This window comes from Arctopsyche grandis, unplaced genomic scaffold, assembly GCF_051622035.1.
Source record: "Arctopsyche grandis isolate Sample6627 unplaced genomic scaffold, ASM5162203v2 HiC_scaffold_46, whole genome shotgun sequence".
Classification (NCBI taxonomy): domain Eukaryota; kingdom Metazoa; phylum Arthropoda; class Insecta; order Trichoptera; family Hydropsychidae; genus Arctopsyche; species Arctopsyche grandis.
Window position 1 is genome coordinate 1,842,238 of NW_027518449.1, and position 22,998 is coordinate 1,865,235.

The 22,998-nt window shown below is 35.4% G+C and overlaps 2 protein-coding genes across 3 annotated transcripts in view; both read right to left on the bottom strand.

Annotated features, from left to right (window-relative positions):
• Positions 1-146: 146 nt before the first annotated feature.
• LOC143921917 (uncharacterized) lies at positions 147-3,407 on the bottom strand. Of its 2 annotated transcripts, XM_077445241.1 has the most exons (3): positions 1,206-3,407; positions 498-939; positions 149-454 (listed from the first exon to the last, which is right to left on the bottom strand). In XM_077445241.1, exon 1 carries the CDS (start codon positions 3,195-3,197, stop codon positions 1,524-1,526), a length of 1,674 nt encoding a protein of 557 aa, XP_077301367.1. In that variant the 5' UTR covers positions 3,198-3,407; the 3' UTR covers positions 149-454; positions 498-939; positions 1,206-1,523. The 2 variants fall into 2 exon arrangements, with proteins under 2 accessions (XP_077301365.1, XP_077301367.1); XM_077445239.1 differs by having other exon boundaries at positions 147-1,028; positions 1,355-3,407.
• Positions 3,344-22,998, bottom strand: part of LOC143921923 (uncharacterized) — a 39,387-nt gene continuing 19,732 nt past the window's right edge. The window contains exon 2 of the mRNA XM_077445246.1: positions 3,344-3,454. The gene's annotated coding sequence lies outside the window, so the exon portion shown is untranslated. The remainder of the gene's footprint in view (positions 3,455-22,998) is intronic.

Sequence of the window (22,998 nt, forward strand, 5' to 3'; positions counted from 1 at the left end):
TATGCATGCATGTTTGTATGTGTGTGTGTTTGTGTATGTGTGTATTATGTATGTGTGTATTCGTGTGTTTGTATGTTTGCATGTGTGTATGTGTGTATTATGTATATAGGATCCGGATGTGAAGGATTCCAAGTGAAACGCAGATTAAGTCAGAACTATGTATTTATTAACACATCTTCGGGCTTGCTCTCCAACAAGTGACCATAACAACACGCATCCGGTCTTTCCCCAGGCATACCACACACACTCTATCTCGGCTCGTTTAAAAATCAATTCTACATTCGGTCATTCCTGACTGTCATTCGCCCTCGGATGACATTCTTCGTCTTTTATATTTTTACAGCATTTCATCTCACATTCTTTTACATTTCATCTTCTACTCTATACAATGTATCATCTTACATTCTTTTAAAACATTTCCTCTATCATCCTCAACAATGTTTCATCTCACATTCTTTTACATTTCATTTTCCACTCTATACAATGTATCATCTTACATTCTTTTAAAACATTTCCTCTATCATCCTCAACAATGTTTAATCTTCCATTCCATAAAATCATCTTATATTCTTCTAAACATGCTTTCAATTGTCACAATTACAATTTAAATCACAATTACAATCATCATCACAACTACATTTCAATACACTTATACATCAATCATTTTACAATTTACATAACAATTACAATTATAACAAATTAATCGTTACACATTTCACTACAAATCAATTTTTCATTTCAACATAATTCAATCTTCAATAAAGTTACACATAAATCATCACAATTACAATTTAAAATTATTTCAAGCAATACAAAACAGAAAGGTATCACAATTACTATGTAAAATTATTACAAGCAATACAAAACAGAAAGGTATCACAACCTTTACAATGACAAGTTAAATTTTTACCCCGGAAACAATCACATTTTAAAACATTACTAGAATTAGCAATAAAACATTAAAATCAATACCTTTACAATGACAGGTTAAATCTTTACACCAGAAACAATCACATTTTAAAACATTACTAGAATTAGCAATAAAACATTAAAATCAATACCTTTACAATGACAGGTTAAATCTTTACATCGGAAATATCACATTTTATAACATTACTAGAATTAGCAATAAAACATTAAAATCAATACCTTTACAATGACAGGTTAAATCTTTACATCGGAAATATCACATTTTATAACATTACTAGAATTAGCAATAAAACATTAAAATCAATACCTTTACAATGACAGGTTAAATCTTTACACCAGAAACAATCACATTTTAAAACATTACTAGAATTACATTTCAATACAGTTATCTTATATTCTTCTAAGCATGTAACCACATTAAAACATGATTCAATGTACCAAGCACTTCCCAAAAAATACTAGAATAAGCAATAAAACATTACACTTTTCAATCATCAAATTACAAGTAAGGCTTAACTAAAAACCCTCCAGGTATTTCACTTATTCTCTAATTCACAAACGCACACTTCACTTCCATCGGTGCAACTTAAATTCTATCCAATGCCCTCGGCGATTCTCTGTGACTGTCCGATGAATCTGCCGTCACCCCACAGATATTCTGCTAGTAATTTACCATAAATGAAGTCAACACATATTGGTTCTAGCTCACTGATACATCCAGTAAGTCTTTTCTCAATCCATGGTTCTATTTTCTTTTCCATTGAATTAACATCAATCCGACTACGACCGAGCTTGAAAGTGAATACAGTGTCTTTTGGTGTTGAAATTTTGACTGGGTCCCTTAATCCTTCTTGTGATTTAGCCATATCTTTCTCTTTGTCTTTATGTTTCTCCTTTTCTTTATTCTCATCTTCAGAATTCTTCAAATGACTATAATCCTTAGATCCTTTTCCAAATTGATCATCGGGTGGTTCATCTGTATTTGAAAACGGTATGTCTCCGTAGTCCCAAAGTCTTCCTCTTTGCAAACCATCACCGTCCATACTTCCATCAGCCAGGTTCACACCTCCATCAGCCATGTTCGCATCGTCCTCTTCATCATTGGAAACAATGAGTTCTCTTTGAGCAGACATCTCTCGTGAAGCCCGTTGCTGCAAAGGTCTTTTTCTGTGCAAACCATCACTGTTCACACTTACATCAGCCAGGTTCACACCTCCATCAGCCATGTTTGCATCGTCCTCTTCATCATTGGAAACAATGAGTTCTCTTTGAGCAGACATCTCTCGTGAAGCCCGTTGCTGCAAAGGTCTTTTACATGCCTGTTGCCACACTTCCTTACGATCCCTCATCTCTTGCTCTTTTTTCCTCCTCGGCAGACTCCGTTCTAAGTTAACCTCCATCAAAACACACGGTTTTTTAACACATTTCACTTTGCTGCCGTCAATGCACATAAGAACGGATTCTGTGATAGGGCTACCCAACAGGGCGGCAACCGGGATACTGACTTCTTTTCTTATTTCTTCTTGTATTGTCAAGACAGTCTTTGTTTTGGTGCTGTTACATTGAGCTGATATGTGCCCAAACTCGGTGCAATTGAAGCAACGAGTTCCTCTCGTCTTAAACCTACAGTCGGCTGCTAAATGACCACGTTCACCACAATTGTAGCATCGTGAACTCAGTCTTTCTCGGTTTTCACGGTTTCTCACGGATCCCGTCACCCTGGGTTCGTCGTCTGGTGTTTCACCGGCCCCACTTGAATCGGAGTCAATGGGCTCTGCTTGTGCAAGCATTTCTCGTTCTTCAAAGACGAGCTCTTCGTCATCCCACTGGAACTCTTCTATCAGTTTCTGCTTAAGGATAGTCCATGATATAATTATCCCTTCTGAATCCAGGAACATTCTCGCTGTTCCTACGCAATATATTCTCCCGTAGACCAGTTGCTCCAGGGGCGTCCAGTGGAAGAACTTCGCAAATTCTTCCATGTGCTCAATCCACCGGCTGATTGGCACACCGCCAATCCCCTTAAACCGTGGCGCGTAAGTCTCGAATTTGTCTCTGTCAAAATATGGCACTTCGTCTTCTTCTTCCTCTTCATCGTCGTCGTCATCATCTTCGTCTAAGTCCGCGAACCTCTGCATCTCCACGACAGTTAGCCGACGTAAAACTGACGCTGATAATGGCGCTATCGTCCTGGATATCATCATCGTTGTGTGGCGTGTTCGCTGACGTGACGCCACCGGCGTCGTCTGTATGTTCGTACGCGTCATGGCGCGCGCGTCCTTAACCTCAACTGTCAAAACTCCGCGTCGTCGTCTGACCGCTTCTGGCTGTTACTCGAAATGTCTTCAGGCATCCCGGACAAAGCCCCCAAATATAGGATCCGGATGTGAAGGATTCCAAGTGAAACGCAGATTAAGTCAGAACTATGTATTTATTAACACATCTTCGGGCTTGCTCTCCAACAAGTGACCATAACAACACGCATCCGGTCTTTCCCAGGCATACCACACACACTCTATCTCGGCTCGTTTAAAAATCAATTCTACATGTATGTGTGTATGTGTGTGTGTGTATGCATGTATGTATGTATGTATGTATGTATGTATCTGTGTGTGTTTGTGTATGTGTGTATTATGTATGTGTGTATTTGTGTGTGTGTATGTATGCACGTGTGTATGCATGCATGTACGTATGTATGTATGTATGTGTGTGTGTTCGTGTATGTGTGTATTATGTATGTGTGTATGTATGTATGTATGCATGCATGTATGTATGTGTGTGTGTGTGTGTTTGTGTATGTGTGTATTATGTATGTGTGTATTCGTGTGTTTGTATGTTTGCACGTGTGTATGTGTGTATTATGTATGTGTGTATGTGTGTGTGTGTATGCATGTATGTATGTGAGTACGTATGTATGTTTGTATGTATGCATGCATGTTTGCATGCATGTATGTATGTATGTATTTGTGTGTGTTTGTGTATGTGTGTATTTGTGTGGGTGTGTGTGTGTGTATGTGTGTATTATGTATGTGTGTTTGTGTGTGTTTGTATGTTTGCATGTGTGTATTTGTGTGTGTGTATGTATGTACGTATGTATGTTTGTATGTTTGCATGCATGTATGTATGTATGTATGTGTGTGTGTTTGTGTATGTGTGTATTTGTGTGGGTGTGTGTGTGTATGTGTGTATTATGTATGTGTGTTTGTGTGTGTTTGTATGTTTGCATGTGTGTATTTGTGTGTGTGTATGTATGTACGTATGTATGTTTGTATGTATGCATGCATGTATGTATGTATGTATGTATGTGTTTGTGTATGTGTGTATTATATATGTGTGTATGTATGCATGTGTGTATGCATGCATGTATGTATGTTTGTATGTATGTGTGTGTGTGTATGCATGTATGTATGTATGTTTGTATGTATGCATGCATTTACGTATGTGTGTGTGTGTTTGTGTATGTGTGTATTATGTATGTGTGTATTCTTGTGTTTGTATGTTTGCATGTGTGTATGTGTGTATGTGTGTGTGTTTATGCATGTATGTATGTATGTACGTATGTATGTGTGTATTCTTGTGTTTGTATGTTTGCATGCGTGTATGTGTGTATTATGTATGTGTGTATGTGTGTATGTGTATGCATGTATGTATGTATGTATGTATGTACGTATGTATGTATGTTTGTATGCATGAATGTCAGTATGTGTGTGTGTTTGTGTATGTGTGTATTATGTATGTGTGTATTCGTGTGTTTGTATGTTTGCATGTGTGTATGTGTGTATTATGTATGTGTGTATGTGTGTGTGTATGTATGCATGTGTGTATTTGTGTGTTTGTATGTATGCATGCATGTATGTATTTATGTATGTATGCATGCATGTATGTATGTGTGTGTGTTTGTGTATAGGTTAGGTTAGGTTAGGTTAGGTTAGGTAAGGTAAGGTAAGGTGAGGTTAGGTTAGGTTAGGTACGTATGTATGTTTGTATGTATGCATGCATGTATGTATGTATGTATGCATGTGTGTATTATGTATGTGTGTATGTATGTATGTATGCATGCATGTATGTATGTGTGTGTGTGTGTTTGTGTATGTGTGTATTATGTATGTGTGTATTCGTGTGTTTGTATGTTTGCACGTGTGTATGTGTGTATTATGTATGTGTGTATGTGTGTGTGTGTATGCATGTATGTATGTGAGTACGTATGTATGTTTGTATGTATGCATGCATAGTTGCATGCATGTATGTATGTATGTATGTGTGTGTGTTTGTGTATGTGTGTATTTGTGTGGGTGTGTGTGTGTGTATGTGTGTATTATGTATGTGTGTTTGTGTGTGTTTGTATGTTTGCATGTGTGTATTTGTGTGTGTGTATGTATGTTCGTATGTATGTTTGTATGTATGCATGCATGTATGTATGCATGTATGTATGTATGTGTGTATTCTTGTGTTTGTATGTTTGCATGCGTGTATGTGTGTATTATGTATGTGTGTATGTGTGTTTGTGTGTATGTGTATGCATGTATGTATGTATGTATGTATGTACGTATGTATGTATGTTTGTATGCATGCATGTATGTATGTGTGTGTGTTTGTGTATGTGTGTATTATGTATGTGTGTATTCGTGTGTTTGTATGTTTGCATGTGTGTATGTGTGTATTATGTATGTGTGTATGTGTGTGTGTGTATGCATGTATGTATGTATGTATGTATGTATGTATCTGTGTGTGTTTGTGTATGTGTGTATTATGTATGTGTGTATTTGTGTGTGTGTATGTATGCACGTGTGTATGCATGCATGTACGTATGTATGTATGTATGTGTGTGTGTTCGTGTATGTGTGTATTATGTATGTGTGTATGTATGTATGTATGCATGCATGTATGTATGTGTGTGTGTGTGTTTGTGTATGTGTGTATTATGTATGTGTGTATTCGTGTGTTTGTATGTTTGCACGTGTGTATGTGTGTATTATGTATGTGTGTATGTGTGTGTGTGTATGCATGTATGTATGTGAGTACGTATGTATGTTTGTATGTATGCATGCATGTTTGCATGCATGTATGTATGTATGTATGTGTGTGTGTTTGTGTATGTGTGTATTTGTGTGGGTGTGTGTGTGAGTATGTGTGTATTATGTATGTGTGTTTGTGTGTGTTTGTATGTTTGCATGTGTGTATTTGTGTGTGTGTATGTATGTACGTATGTATGTTTGTATGTTTGCATGCATGTATGTATGTATGTATGTGTGTTTGTTTGTGTATGTGTGTATTTGTGTGGGTGTGTGTGTGTGTATGTGTGTATTATGTATGTGTGTTTGTGTGTGTTTGTATGTTTGCATGTGTGTATTTGTGTGTGTGTATGTATGTACGTATGTATGTTTGTATGTATGCATGCATGTTTTTTTGTATGTATGTATGTGTTTGTGTATGTGTGTATTATGTATGTGTATGTATGCATGTGTGTATGCATGCATGTATGTATGTATGTATGTATGTGTGTGTGTATGCATGTATGTATGTATGTTTGTATGTATGCATGCATTTACGTATGTGTGTGTGTGTTTGTGTATGTGTGTATTATGTATGTGTGTATTCTTGTGTTTGTATGTTTGCATTTGTGTATGTGTGTATGTGTGTGTGTTTATGCATGTATGTATGTATGTACGTATGTTTGTTTGTATGTATGCATGCATGTATGAATGCATGTATGTATGTATGTGTGTATTCTTGTGTTTGTATGTTTGCATGCGTGTATGTGTGTATTATGTATGTGTGTATGTGTGTATGTGTGTATGTGTATGCATGTATGTATGTATGTATGTATGTACGTATGTATGTATGTTTGTATGCATGCATGTATGTATGTGTGTGTGTTTGTGTATGTGTGTATTATGTATGTGTGTATTCGTGTGTTTGTATGTTTGCATGTGTGTATGTGTGTATTATGTATGTGTGTATGTGTGTGTGTATGTATGCATGTGTGTATTTGTGTGTTTGTATGTATGCATGCATGTATGTATGTATGTATGTATGCATGCATGTATGTATGTGTGTGTGTTTGTGTATAGGTTAGGTTAGGTTAGGTTAGGTTAGGTTAGGTTAGGTTAGGTTAGGTAAGGTTAGGTTAGGTTAGGTTAGGTTAGGTTAGGTTTGGTACGTATGTATGTTTGTATGTATGCATGCATGTATGTATGTATGTATGCATGTGTGTATGATGTATGTGTGTATGTATGTATGTATGCATGAATGTATGTATGTGTGTGTGTTTGTGTATGTGTGTATTATGTATGTGTGTATTCGTGTGTTTCTATGTTTGCACGTGTGTATGTGTGTATTATGTATGTGTATGTATGCATGTGTGTATGCATGCATGTATGTATGTATGTATGTATGTGTGTGTGTGTATGCATGTATGTATGTATAGTTGTATGTATGCATGCATTTACGAATGTGTGTGTGTGTTTGTGTATGTGTGTATTATGTATGTGTGTATTCTTGTGTTTGTATGTTTGCATGTGTGTATGTGTGTATGTGTGTGTGTTTATGCATGTATGTATGTATGAACGTATGTATGTTTGTATGTATGCATGCATGTATGTATGCATGTATGTATGTATGTGTGTATTCTTGTGTTTGTATGTTTGCATGCGTGTATGTGTGTATTATGTATGTGTGTATGTGTGTATGTGTATGCATGTATGTATGTATGTATGTATGTACGTATGTATGTATGTTTGTATGCATGAATGTCAGTATGTGTGTGTGTTTGTGTATGTGTGTATTATGTATGTGTGTATTCGTGTGTTTGTATGTTTGCATGTGTGTCTGTGTGTATTATGTATGTGTGTATGTGTGTGTGTATGTATGCATGTGTGTATTTGTGTGTTTGTATGTATGCATGCATGTATGTATTTATGTATGTATGCATGCATGTATGTATGTGTGTGTGTTTGTGTATAGGTTAGGTTAGGTTAGGTTAGGTTAGGTTAGGTTAGGTTAGGTTAGGTTAGGTTAGGTTTGGTTAGGTTAGGTTCGGTTATGTTAGGTTAGGTTAGGTTAGGTTAGGTTAGGTAAGGTTAGGTTAGGTTAGGTTAGGTTAGGTACGTATGTATGTTTGTATGTATGCATGCATGTTTGTATGTATGTATGCATGTGTGTATTATGTATGTGTGTATGTATGTATGTATGCATGCATGTATGTATGTGTGTGTGTGTGTTTGTGTATGTGTGTATTATGTATGTGTGTATTCGTGTGTTTGTATGTTTGCACGTGTGTATGTGTGTATTATGTATGTGTGTATGTGTGTGTGTGTATGCATGTATGTATGTGAGTACGTATGTATGTTTGTATGTATGCATGCATGTTTGCATGCATGTATGTATGTATGTATGTGTGTGTGTTTGTGTATGTGTGTATTTGTGTGGGTGTGTGTGTGTGTATGTGTGTATTATGTATGTGTGTTTGTGTGTGTTTGTATGTTTGCATGTGTGTATTTGTGTGTGTGTATGTATGTTCGTATGTATGTTTGTATGTATGCATGCATGTATGTATGCATGTATGTATGTATGTGTGTATTCTTGTGTTTGTATGTTTGCATGCTAGTATGTGTGTATTATGTATGTGTGTATGTGTGTTTGTGTGTATGTGTATGCATGTATGTATGTATGTATGTATGTACGTATGTATGTATGTTTGTATGCATGCATGTATGTATGTGTGTGTGTTTGTGTATGTGTGTATTATGTATGTGTGTATTCGTGTGTTTGTATGTTTGCATGTGTGTATGTGTGTATTATGTATGTGTGTATGTGTGTGTGTATGTATGCATGTGTGTATTTGTGTGATTGTATGTATGCATGCATGTATGTATGTATGTATGTATGCATGCATGTATGTATGTGTGTGTGTTTGTGTATAGGTTAGGTTAGGTTAGGTTAGGTTTGGTACGTATGTATGTTTGTATGTATGCATGCATGTATGTATGTATGTATGCATGTGTGTATGATGTATGTGTGTATGTATGTATGTATGCATGCATGCATGTATGTATGTGTGTGTGTTTGTGTATAGGTTAGGTTAGGTTAGGTTAGGTTAGGTTAGGTTAGGTTAGGTTAGGTTAGGTTAGGTTAGGTTAGGTTAGGTTAGGTTTGGTACGTATGTATGTTTGTATGTATGCATGCATGTATGTATGTATGTATGCATGTGTGTATGATGTATGTGTGTATGTATGTATGTATGCATGCATGTATGTATGTGTGTGTGTTTGTGTATGTGTGTATTATGTATGTGTGTATTCGTGTGTTTGCATGTGTGTATGTGTGTATTATGTATGTGTGTATGTGTGTGTGTGTATGCATGTATGTATGTATGTATGTATGTATGTATCTGTGTGTGTTTGTGTATGTGTGTATTATGTATGTGTGTATTTGTGTGTGTGTATGTATGCACGTGTGTATGCATGCATGTATGTATTTATGTATGTATGTGTGTGTGTTCGTGTATGTGTGTATTATGTATGTGTGTATTTGTGTGTGTGTATGTATGCATTTATATATGTGTGTATTATGTATGTGTGTATGTGTGTATGTTTATGCATGTATGTATGTATGTATGTATGTACGTATGTATGTATTTTTGTATGCATGTATGTATGTATGTGTGTGTGTTTGTGTATGTGTGTATTATGTATGTGTGTATTCGTGTGTTTGTATGTTTGCATGTGTGTATGTGTGTATTATGTATGTGTGTATGTGTGTGTGTATGTATGCATGTGTGTATTTGTGTGTTTGTATGTATGCATGCATGTATGTATGTATGTATGTATGCATGCATGTATGTATGTGTGTGTGTTTGTGTATAGGTTAGGTTAGGTTAGGTTAGGTTAGGTTAGGTTAGGTTAGGTTAGGTTAGGTTAGGTTCGGTTCGGTTAGGTTAGGTTAGGTTAGGTTAGGTTAGGTTAGGTAAGGTTAGGTTAGGTTAGGTTAGGTTAGGTACGTATGTATGTTTGTATGTATGCATGCATGTATGTATGTATGTATGCATGTGTGTATTATGTATGTGTGTATGTATGTATGTATGCATGCATGTATGTATGTGTGTGTGTGTGTTTGTGTATGTGTGTATTATGTATGTGTGTATTCGTGTGTTTGTATGTTTGCACGTGTGTATGTGTGTATTATGTATGTGTGTATGTGTGTGTGTGTATGCATGTATGTATGTGAGAACGTATGTATGTTTGTATGTATGCATGCATGTTTGCATGCATGTATGTATGTATGTATGTGTGTGTGTTTGTGTATGTGTGTATTTGTGTGGGTGTGTGTGTGTGTATGTGTGTATTATGTATGTGTGTTTGTGTGTGTTTGTATGTTTGCATGTGTGTATTTGTGTGTGTGTGTATGTATGTACGTATGTATGTTTGTATGTATGCATGCATGTATGTATGTATGTATGTGTGTGTGTTTGTGTATGTGTGTATTTGTGTGGGTGTGTGTGTGTGTATGTGTGTATTATGTATGTGTGTTTGTGTGTGTTTGTATGTTTGCATGTGTGTATTTGTGTGTGTGTATGTATGTACGTATGTATGTTTGTATGTATGCATGCATGTATGTATGTATGTATGTATGTGTTGGTGTATGTGTGTATTATGTATGTGTATGTATGCATGTGTGTATGCATGCATGTATGTATGTATGTATGTATGTGTGTGTTTGTATGCATGTATGTATGTATAGTTGTATGTATGCATGCATTTACGTATGTGTGTGTGTTTGTGTATGTGTGTATTATGTACGTGTGTATTCTTGTGTTTGTATGTTTGCATGTGTGTATGTGTGTATGTGTGTGTGTTTATGCATGTATGTATGTATGTACGTATGTATGTTTGTTTGTATGCAAGCATGTATGTATGCATGTATGTATGTATGTGTGTAGTCTTGTGTTTGTATGTTTGCATGCGTGTATGTGTGTATTATGTATGTGTGTATGTGTGTATGTGTGTATGTGTGTATGTGTGTATGTGTATGCATGTATGTATGTATGTATGTATGTACGTATGTATGTATGTTTGTATGCATGAATGTCAGTATGTGTGTGTGTTTGTGTATGTGTGTATTATGTATGTGTGTATTCGTGTGTTTGTATGTTTGCATGTGTGTCTGTGTGTATTAGGTATGTGTGTATGTGTGTGTGTATGTATGCATGTGTGTATTTGTGTGTTTGTATGTATGCATGCATGTATGTATTTATGTATGTATGCATGCATGTATGTATGTGTGTGTGTTTGTGTATAGGTTAGGTTAGGTTAGGTTAGGTTAGGTTAGGTAAGGTTAGGTTAGGTAAGGTTTGGTTAGGTTAGGTTCGGTTAGGTAAGGTTAGGTTAGGTTAGGTTAGGTAAGGTTAGGTTAGGTAAGGTTAGGTTAGGTACGTATGTATGTTTGTATGTATGCATGCATGTATGTTTGTATGTATGCATGTGTGTATTATGTATGTGTGTATGTATGTATGTATGCATGCATGTATGTATGTGTGTGTGTGTGTTTGTGTATGTGTGTATTATGTATGTGTGTATTCGTGTGTTTGTATGTTTGCACGTGTGTATGTGTGTATTATGTATGTGTGTATGTGTGTGTGTGTATGCATGTATGTATGTGAGTACGTATGTATGTTTGTATGTATGCATGCATGTTTGCATGCATGTATGTATGTATGTATGTGTGTGTGTTTGTCTATGTGTGTATTATGTATGTGTGTATTCGTGTGTTTGTATGTTTGCATGTGTGAATGTGTGTATTATGTATGTGTGTATGTGTGTGTGTATGTATGCATGCATGTATGTATGTGTGTGTGTTTGTGTATAGGTTAGGTTAGGTTAGGTTAGGTTAGGTTAGGTTAGGTTTGGTACGTATGTATGTTTGTATGTATGCATGCATGTATAAATGTATGTATGCATGTGTGTATGATGTATGTGTGTATGTATGTATGTATGCATGCATGTATGTATGTGTGTGTGTTTGTGTATGTGTGTATTATGTATGTGTGTATTCGTGTGTTTGCATGTGTGTATGTGTGTATTATGTATGTGTGTATGTGTGTGTGTGTATGCATGTATGTATGTATATATGTATGTATGTATCTGTGTGTGTTTGTGTATGTGTGTATTATGTATGTGTGTATTTGTGTGTGTGTATGTATGCACGTGTGTATGCATGCATGTATGTATGTATGTATGTATGTGTGTGTGTTCGTGTATGTGTGTATTATGTATGTGTGTATTTGTGTGTGTGTATGTATGCATTTGTATATGTGTGTATTATGTATGTGTGTATGTGTGTATGTGTATGCATGTATGTATGTATGTATGTATGTACGTATGTATGTATTTTTGTATGCATGTATGTATGTATGTGTGTGTGTTTGTGTATGTGTGTATTATGTATGTGTGTATTCGTGTGTTTGTATGTTTGCATGTGTGTTTGTGTGTATTATGTATGTGTGTATGTGTGTGTGTATGTATGCATGTGTGTATTTATGTGTTTGTATGTATGCATGCATGTATGTATGTATGTATGTATGCATGCATGTATGTATGTGTGTGTGTTTGTGTATGTGTGTATTTGTGTGGGTGTGTGTGTGTGTATGTGTGTATTATGTATGTGTGTTTGTGTGTGTTTGTATGTTTGCATGTGTGTATTTGTGTGTGTGTATGTATGTACGTATGTATGTTTGTATGTATGCATGCATGTATGTATGTATGTATGTGTGTGTTTGTGTATGTGTGTATTTGTGTGGGTGTGTGTTTGTGTATGTGTGTATTATGTATGTGTGTATTCTAGGTTAGGTTAGGTTCGGTTAGGTTAGGTTAGGTTAGGTTAGGTTAGGTAAGGTTAGGTTAGGTTAGGTTAGGTTAGGTACGTATGTATGTTTGTATGTATGCATGCATGTATGTATGTATGTATGCATGTGTGTATTATGTATGTGTGTATGTATGTATGTATGCATGCATGTATGTATGTGTGTGTGTGTGTTTGTGTATGTGTGTATTATGTATGTGTGTATTCGTGTGTTTGTATGTTTGCACGTGTGTATGTGTGTATTATGTATGTGTGTATGTGTGTGTGTGTATGCATGTATGTATGTGAGTACGTATGTATGTTTGTATGTATGCATGCATGTATGTATGCATGTATGTATGTATGTGTGTATTCTTGTGTTTGTATGTTTGCATGCGTGTATGTGTGTATTATGTATGTGTGTATGTGTGTATGTGTGTATGTGTATGCATGTATGTATGTATGTATGTATGTACGTATGTATGTATGTTTGTATGCATGCATGTATGTATGTGTGTGTGTTTGTGTATGTGTGTATTATGTATGTGTGTATTCGTGTGTTTGTATGTTTGCATGTGTGTATGTGTGTATTATGTATGTGTGTATGTGTGTGTGTATGTATGCATGTGTGTATTTGTGTGTTTGTATGTATGCATGCATGTATGTTTGTATGTTTGTATGCATGCATGTATGTATGTGTGTGTGTTTGTGTATAGGTTAGGTTAGGTTAGGTTAGGTTAGGTTAGGTTAGGTTAGGTTTGGTACGTATGTATGTTTGTATGTATGCATGCATGTATGTATGTATGTATGCATGTGTGTATGATGTATGTGTGTATGTATGTATGTATGCATGAATGTATGTATGTGTGTGTGTTTGTGTATGTGTGTATTATGTATGTGTGTATTCGTGTGTTTGTATGTTTGCACGTGTGTATGTGTGTATTATGTATGTGTATGTATGCATGTGTGTATGCATGCATGTATGTATGTATGTATGTATGTGTGTGTGTGTATGCATGTATGTATGTTTAGTTGTATGTATGCATGCATTTACGAATGTGTGTGTGTGTTTGTGTATGTGTGTATTATGTATGTGTGTATTCTTGTGTTTGTATGTTTGCATGTGTGTATGTGTGTATGTGTGTGTGTTTATGCATGTATGTATGTATGTACGTATGTATGTTTGTATGTATGCATGCATGTATGTATGCATGTATGTATGTATGTGTGTATTCTTGTTTTTTGTATGTTTGCATGCGTGTATGTGTGTATTATGTATGTGTGTATGTGTGTATGTGTATGCATTTATGTATGTATGTATGTATGAACGTATGTATGTATGTTTGTATGCATGAATGTCAGTATGTGTGTGTGTTTGTGTATGTGTGTATTATGTATGTGTGTATTCGTGTGTTTGTATGTTTGCATGTGTGTCTGTGTGTATTATGTATGTGTGTATGTGTGTGTGTATGTATGCATGTGTGTATTTGTGTGTTTGTATGTATGCATGCATGTATGTATTTATGTACGTATGCATGCATGTATGTATGTGTGTGTGTTTGTGTATAGGTTAGGTTAGGTTAGGTTAGGTTAGGTTAGGTTAGGTTAGGTTAGGTTAGGTTTGGTTAGGTTAGGTTCGGTTATGTTAGGTTAGGTTAGGTTAGGTTAGGTTAGGTAAGGTTAGGTTAGGTTAGGTTAGGTTAGGTACGTATGTATGTTTGAGTGTATTCATGCATGTTTGTATGTATGTATGCATGTGTGTATTATGTATGTGTGTATGTGTGTATGTATGTATGTATGCATGCATGTATGTATGTGTGTGTGTGTGTTTGTGTATGTGTGTATTATGTATGTGTGTATTCGTGTGTTTGTATGTTTGCACGTGTGTATGTGTGTATTATGTATGTGTGTATGTGTGTGTGTGTATGCATGTATGTATGTGAGTACGTATGTATGTTTGTATGTATGCATGCATGTTTGCATGCATGTATGTATGTATGTATGTGTGTGTGTTTGTGTATGTGTGTATTTGTGTGGGTGTGTGTGTGTGTATGTGTGTATTATGTATGTGTGTTTGTGTGTGTTTGTATGTTTGCATGTGTGTATTTGTGTGTGTGTATGTATGTTCGTATGTATGTTTGTATGTATGCATGCATGTATGTATGCATGTATGTATGTATGTGTGTATTCTTGTGTTTGTATGTTTGCATGCTAGTATGTGTGTATTATGTATGTGTGTATGTGTGTTTGTGTGTATGTGTATGCATGTATGTATGTATGTATGTATGTACGTATGTATGTATGTTTGTATGCATGCATGTATGTATGTGTGTGTGTTTGTGTATGTGTGTATTATGTATGTGTGTATTCGTGTGTTTGTATGTTTGCATGTGTGTATGTGTGTATTATGTATGTGTGTATGTGTGTGTGTGTATGCATGTATGTATGTATGTATGTATGTATGTATGTATCTGTGTGTGTTTGTGTATGTGTGTATTATGTATGTGTGTATTTGTGTGTGTGTATGTATGCACGTGTGTATGCATGCATGTACGTATGTATGTATGTATGTGTGTGTGTTCGTGTATGTGTGTATTATGTATGTGTGTATGTATGTATGTATGCATGCATGTATGTATGTGTGTGTGTGTGTGTTTGTGTATGTGTGTATTATGTATGTGTGTATTCGTGTGTTTGTATGTTTGCACGTGTGTATGTGTGTATTATGTATGTGTGTATGTGTGTGTGTGTATGCATGTATGTATGTGAGTACTTATGTATGTTTGTATGTATGCATGCATGTTTGCATGCATGTATGTATGTATGTATGTGTGTGTGTTTGCACGTGTGTATGTGTGTATTATGTATGTGTGTATGTGTGTGTGTGTATGCATGTATGTATGTGAGTACGTATGTATGTTTGTATGTATGCATGCATGTTTGCATGCATGTATGTATGTATGTATGTGTGTGTGTTTGTGTATGTGTGTATTATGTATGTGTGTATTCGTGTGTTTGTATGTTTGCATGTGTGTATGTGTGTATTATGTATGTGTGTATGTGTGTGTGTATGTATGCATGTGTGTATTTGTGTGTTTGTATGTATGCATGCATGTATGTATGTATGTATGTATGCATGCATGTATGTATGTGTGTGTGTTTGTGTATAGGTGAGGTTAGGTTAGGTTAGGTTTGGTACGTATGTATGTTTGTATGTATGCATGCATGTATGTATGTATGTATGCATGTGTGTATGATGTATGTGTGTATGTATGTATGTATGCATGCATGCATGTATGTATGTGTGTGTGTTTGTGTATAGGTTAGGTTAGGTTAGGTTAGGTTAGGTTAGGTTAGGTTAGGTTTGGTACGTATGTATGTTTGTATGTATGCATGCATGTATGTATGTATGTATGCATGTGTGTATGATGTATGTGTGTATGTATGTATGTATGCATGCATGTATGTATGTGTGTGTGTTTGTGTATGTGTGTATTATGTATGTGTGTATTCGTGTGTTTGCATGTGTGTATGTGTGTATTATGTATGTGTGTATGTGTGTGTGTGTATGCATGTATGTATGTATGTATGTATGTATGTATCTGTGTGTGTTTGTGTATGTGTGTATTATGTATGTGTGTATTTGTGTGTGTGTATGTATGCACGTGTGTATGCATGCATGTATGTATTTATGTATGTATGTGTGTGTGTTCGTGTATGTGTGTATTATGTATGTGTGTATTTGTGTGTGTGTATGTATGCATTTATATATGTGTGTATTATGTATGTGTGTATGTGTGTATGTTTATGCATGTATGTATGTATGTATGTATGTACGTATGTATGTATTTTTGTATGCATGTATGTATAGATGTGTGTGTGTTTGTGTATGTGTGTATTATGTATGTGTGTATTCGTGTGTTTGTATGTTTGCATGTGTGTATGTGTGTATTATGTATGTGTGTATGTGTGTGTGTATGTATGCATGTGTGTTTTTGTGTGTTTGTATGTATGCATGCATGTATGTATGTATGTATGTATGCATGCATGTATGTATGTGTGTGTGTTTGTGTATAGGTTAGGTTAGGTTAGGTTAGGTTAGGTTAGGTTAGGTTAGGTTAGGTTAGGTTAGGTTCGGTTCGGTTAGGTTAGGTAAGGTTAGGTTAGGTTAGGTTAGGTAAGGTTAGGTTAGGTTAGGTTAGGTTAGGTACGTATGTATGTTTGTATGTATGCATGCATGTATGTATGTATGTATGCATGTGTGTATTATGTATGTGTGTATGTATGTATGTATGCATGCATGTATGTATGTGTGTGTGTGTGTTTGTGTATGTGTGTATTATGTATGTGTGTATTCGTGTGTTTGTATGTTTGCACGTGTGTATGTGTGTATTATGTATGTGTGTTTGTGTGTGTGTGTATGCATGTATGTATGTGAGAACGTATGTATGTTTGTATGTATGCATGCATGTTTGCATGCATGTATGTATGTATGTATGTGTGTGTGTTTGTGTATGTGTGTATTTGTGTGGGTGTGTGTGTGTGTATGTGTGTATTATGTATGTGTGTTTGTGTGTGTTTGTATGTTTGCATGTGTGTATTTGTGTGTGTGTGTATGTATGTACGTATGTATGTTTGTATGTATGCATGCATGTATGTATGTATGTATGTGTGTGTGTTTGTGTATGTGTGTATTTGTGTGGGTGTGTGTGTGTGTATGTGTGTATTATGTATGTGTGTTTGTGTGTGTTTGTATGTTTGCATGTGTGTATTTGTGTGTGTGTATGTATGTACGTATGTATGTTTGTATGTATGCATGCATGTATGTATGTATGTATGTATGTGTTTGTGTATGTGTGTATTATATATGTGTGTATGTATGCATGTGTGTATGCATGCATGTATGTATGTATGTATGTGTGTGTGTTTGTGTATGTGTGTATTTGTGTGGGTGTGTGTGTGTGTATGTGTGTATTATGTATGTGTGTTTGTGTGTGTTTGTATGTTTGCATGTGTGTATTTGTGTGTGTATGTATGTACGTATGTATGTTTGTATGTATGCATGCATGTATGTATGCATGTATGTATGTATGTATGTGTGTATTCTTGTGTTTGTACGTTTGCATCCGTGTATGTGTGTATTATGTATGTGTGTAAGTGTGTTTGTGTGTATGTGTATGCATGTATGTATGTATGTATGTATGTACGTATGTATGTATGTTTGTATGCATGCATTTATGTATGTGTGTGTGTTTGTGTATGTGTGTATTATGTATGTGTGTATTCGTGTGTTTGTATGTTTGCATGTGTGTATGTGTGTATTATGTATGTGTGTATGTGTGTGTGTGTATGCATGTATGTATGTATGTATGTATGTATGTATCTGTGTGTGTTTGTGTATGTGTGTATTATGTATGTGTGTATTTGTGTGTGTGTATGTATGCACGTGTGTATGCATGCATGTATGTATGTATGTATGTATGTGTGTGTGTTCGTGTATGTGTGTATTATGTATGTGTGTATGTGTGTGTGTATGTATGCATGTGTGTATTTGTGTGTTTGTATGTATGCATGCATGTATGTATGTATGTATGTATGCATGCATGTATGTATGTGTGTGTGTTTGTGTATAGGTTAGGTTAGGTGAGGTTAGGTTAGGTTCGGTTAGGTTAGGTTAGGTTAGGTGAGGTTAGGTTAGGTAAGGTTAGGTTAGGTTAGGTTAGGTTAGGTACGTATGTATGTTTGTATGTATGCATGCATGTATGTATGTATGTATGCATGTGTGTATTATGTATGTGTGTATGTATGTATGTATGCATGCATGTATGTATGTGTGTGTGTGTTTGTGTATGTGTGTATTATGTATGTGTGTATTCGTGTGTTTGTATGTTTGCACGTGTGTATGTGTGTATTATGTATGTGTGTATGTGTGTGTGTGTATGCATGTATGTATGTGAGAACGTATGTATGTTTGTATGTATGCATGCATGTTTGCATGCATGTATGTATGTATGTATGTGTGTGTGTTTGTGTATGTGTGTATTTGTGTGGGTGTGTGTGTGTGTATGTGTGTATTATGTATGTGTGTTTGTGTGTGTTTGTATGTTTGCATGTGTGTATTTGTGTGTGTGTATGTATGTACGTATGTATGTTTGTATGTATGCATGCATGTATGTATGTATGTATTTGTGTGTGTTTGTGTATGTGTGTATTTGTGTGGGTGTGTGTGTGTGTATGTGTGTATTATGTATGTGTGTTTGTGTGTGTTTGTATGTTTGCATGTGTGTATTTGTGTGTGTGTATGTATGTACGTATGTATGTACGTATGTATGTTTGTATGTATGCATGCATGTATGTATGTATGTATGTGTTTGTGTATGTGTGTATTATGTATGTGTATGTATGCATGTGTGTATGCATGCATGTATGTATGTATGTATGTATGTGTGTGTTTGTATGCATGTATGTATGTATAGTTGTATGTATGCATGCATTTACGTATGTGTGTGTGTGTTTGTGTATGTGTGTATTATGTATGTGTGTATTCTTGTGTTTGTATGTTTGCATGTGTGTATGTGTGTATGTGTGTGTGTTTATGCATGTATGTATGTATGTACGTATGTATGTTTGTATGTATGCATGCATGTATGTATGCATGTATGTATGTATGTGTGTATTCTTGTGTTTGTATGTTTGCATGCGTGTATGTGTGTATTATGTATGTGTGTATGTGTGTATGTGTGTATGTGTGTATGTGTATGCATGTATGTATGTATGTATGTATGTACGTATGTATGTATGTTTGTATGCATGAATGTCAGTATGTGTGTGTGTTTGTGTATGTGTGTATTTGTGTGGGTGTGTGTGTGTGTATGTGTGTATTATGTATGTGTGTTTGTGTGTGTTTGTATGTTTGCATGTGTGTATTTGTGTGTGTGTATGTATGTACGTATGTATGTTTGTATGTATGCATGCATGTATGTATGTATGTATGTGTGTGTGTTTGTGTATGTGTGTATTTGTGTGGGTGTGTGTGTGTGTATGTGTGTATTATGTATGTGTGTTTGTGTGTGTTTGTATGTTTGCATGTGTGTATTTGTGTGTGTTTGTATGTATGCATGCATGTATGTATGTATGTATGTATGCATGCATGTATGTATGTGTGTGTGTTTGTGTATAGGTTAGGTTAGGTTAGGTTAGGTTAGGTTAGGTTAGGTTAGGTTAGGTTAGGTTAGGTTAGGTTCGGTTAGGTTAGGTTAGGTTAGGTTAGGTTAGGTTAGGTTAGGTTAGGTTGGGTAAGGTTAGGTTAGGTTAGGTTAGGTTAGGTACGTATGTATGTTTGTATGTATGCATGCATGTATGTATGTATGTATGCATGTGTGTATTATGTATGTGTGTATGTATGTATGTATGCATGCATGTATGTATGTGTGTGTGTATTTGTGTATGTGTGTATTATGTATGTGTGTATTCGTGTGTTTGTATGTTTGCACGTGTGTATGTGTGTATGTGTGTGTGTGTATGCATGTATGTATGTGAGTACGTATGTATGTTTGTATGTATGCATGCATGTTTGCATGCATGTATGTATGTATGTATGTGTGTGTGTTTGTGTATGTGTGTATTTGTGTGGGTGTGTGTGTGTGTATGTGTGTATTATGTATGTGTGTTTGTGTGTGTTTGTATGTTTGCATGTGTGTATTTGTGTGTGTGTATGTATGTACGTATGTATGTTTGTATGTATGCATGCATGTATGTATGTATGTATGCATGTGTGTATGATGTATGTGTGTATGTATGTATGTATGCATGAATGTATGTATGTGTGTGTGTTTGTGTATGTGTGTATTATGTATGTGTGTATTCGTGTGTTTGTATGTTTGCACGTGTGTATGTGTGTATTATGTATGTGTATGTATGCATGTGTGTATGCATGCATGTATGTATGTATGTATGTATGTGTGTGTGTGTATGCATGTATGTATGTTTAGTTGTATGTATGCATGCATTTACGAATGTGTGTGTGTGTTTGTGTATGTGTGTATTATGTATGTGTGTATTCTTGTGTTTGTATGTTTGCATGTGTGTATGTGTGTATGTGTGTGTGTTTATGCATGTATGTATGTATGTACGTATGTATGTTTGTATGTATGCATGCATGTATGTATGCATGTATGTATGTATGTGTGTATTCTTGTTTTTTGTATGTTTGCATGCGTGTATGTGTGTATTATGTATGTGTGTATGTGTGTATGTGTATGCATTTATGTATGTATGTATGTATGTACGTATGTATGTATGTTTGTATGCATGAATGTCAGTATGTGTGTGTGTTTGTGTATGTGTGTATTATGTATGTGTGTATTCGTGTGTTTGTATGTTTGCATGTGTGTCTGTGTGTATTATGTATGTGTGTATGTGTGTGTGTATGTATGCATGTGTGTATTTGTGTGTTTGTATGTATGCATGCATGTATGTATTTATGTACGTATGCATGCATGTATGTATGTGTGTGTGTTTGTGTATAGGTTAGGTTAGGTTAGGTTAGGTTAGGTTAGGTTAGGTTAGGTTAGGTTAGGTTTGGTTAGGTTAGGTTCGGTTATGTTAGGTTAGGTTAGGTTAGGTTAGGTTAGGTAAGGTTAGGTTAGGTTAGGTTAGGTTAGGTACGTATGTATGTTTGAGTGTATTCATGCATGTTTGTATGTATGTATGCATGTGTGTATTATGTATGTGTGTATGTGTGTATGTATGTATGTATGCATGCATGTATGTATGTGTGTGTGTGTGTTTGTGTATGTGTGTATTATGTATGTGTGTATTCGTGTGTTTGTATGTTTGCACGTGTGTATGTGTGTATTATGTATGTGTGTATGTGTGTGTGTGTATGCATGTATGTATGTGAGTACGTATGTATGTTTGTATGTATGCATGCATGTTTGCATGCATGTATGTATGTATGTATGTGTGTGTGTTTGTGTATGTGTGTATTTGTGTGGGTGTGTGTGTGTGTATGTGTGTATTATGTATGTGTGTTTGTGTGTGTTTGTATGTTTGCATGTGTGTATTTGTGTGTGTGTATGTATGTTCGTATGTATGTTTGTATGTATGCATGCATGTATGTATGCATGTATGTATGTATGTGTGTATTCTTGTGTTTGTATGTTTGCATGCTAGTATGTGTGTATTATGTATGTGTGTATGTGTGTTTGTGTGTATGTGTATGCATGTATGTATGTATGTATGTATGTACGTATGTATGTATGTTTGTATGCATGCATGTATGTATGTGTGTGTGTTTGTGTATGTGTGTATTATGTATGTGTGTATTCGTGTGTTTGTATGTTTGCATGTGTGTATGTGTGTATTATGTATGTGTGTATGTGTGTGTGTGTATGCATGTATGTATGTATGTATGTATGTATGTATGTATCTGTGTGTGTTTGTGTATGTGTGTATTATGTATGTGTGTATTTGTGTGTGTGTATGTATGCACGTGTGTATGCATGCATGTACGTATGTATGTATGTATGTGTGTGTGTTCGTGTATGTGTGTATTATGTATGTGTGTATGTATGTATGTATGCATGCATGTATGTATGTGTGTGTGTGTGTGTTTGTGTATGTGTGTATTATGTATGTGTGTATTCGTGTGTTTGTATGTTTGCACGTGTGTATGTGTGTATTATGTATGTGTGTATGTGTGTGTGTGTATGCATGTATGTATGTGAGTACGTATGTATGTTTGTATGTATGCATGCATGTATGTATGCATGTATGTATGTATGTGTGTATTCTTGTGTTTGTATGTTTGCATGCGTGTATGTGTGTATTATGTATGTGTGTATGTGTGTATGTGTGTATGTGTATGCATGTATGTATGTATGTATGTATGTACGTATGTATGTATGTTTGTATGCATGCATGTATGTATGTGTGTGTGTTTGTGTATGTGTGTATTATGTATGTGTGTATTCGTGTGTTTGTATGTTTGCATGTGTGTATGTGTGTATTATGTATGTGTGTATGTGTGTGTGTATGTATGCATGTGTGTATTTGTGTGTTTGTATGTATGCATGCATGTATGTTTGTATGTTTGTATGCATGCATGTATGTATGTGTGTGTGTTTGTGTATAGGTTAGGTTAGGTTAGGTTAGGTTAGGTTAGGTTAGGTTAGGTTTGGTACGTATGTATGTTTGTATGTATGCATGCATGTATGTATGTATGTATGCATG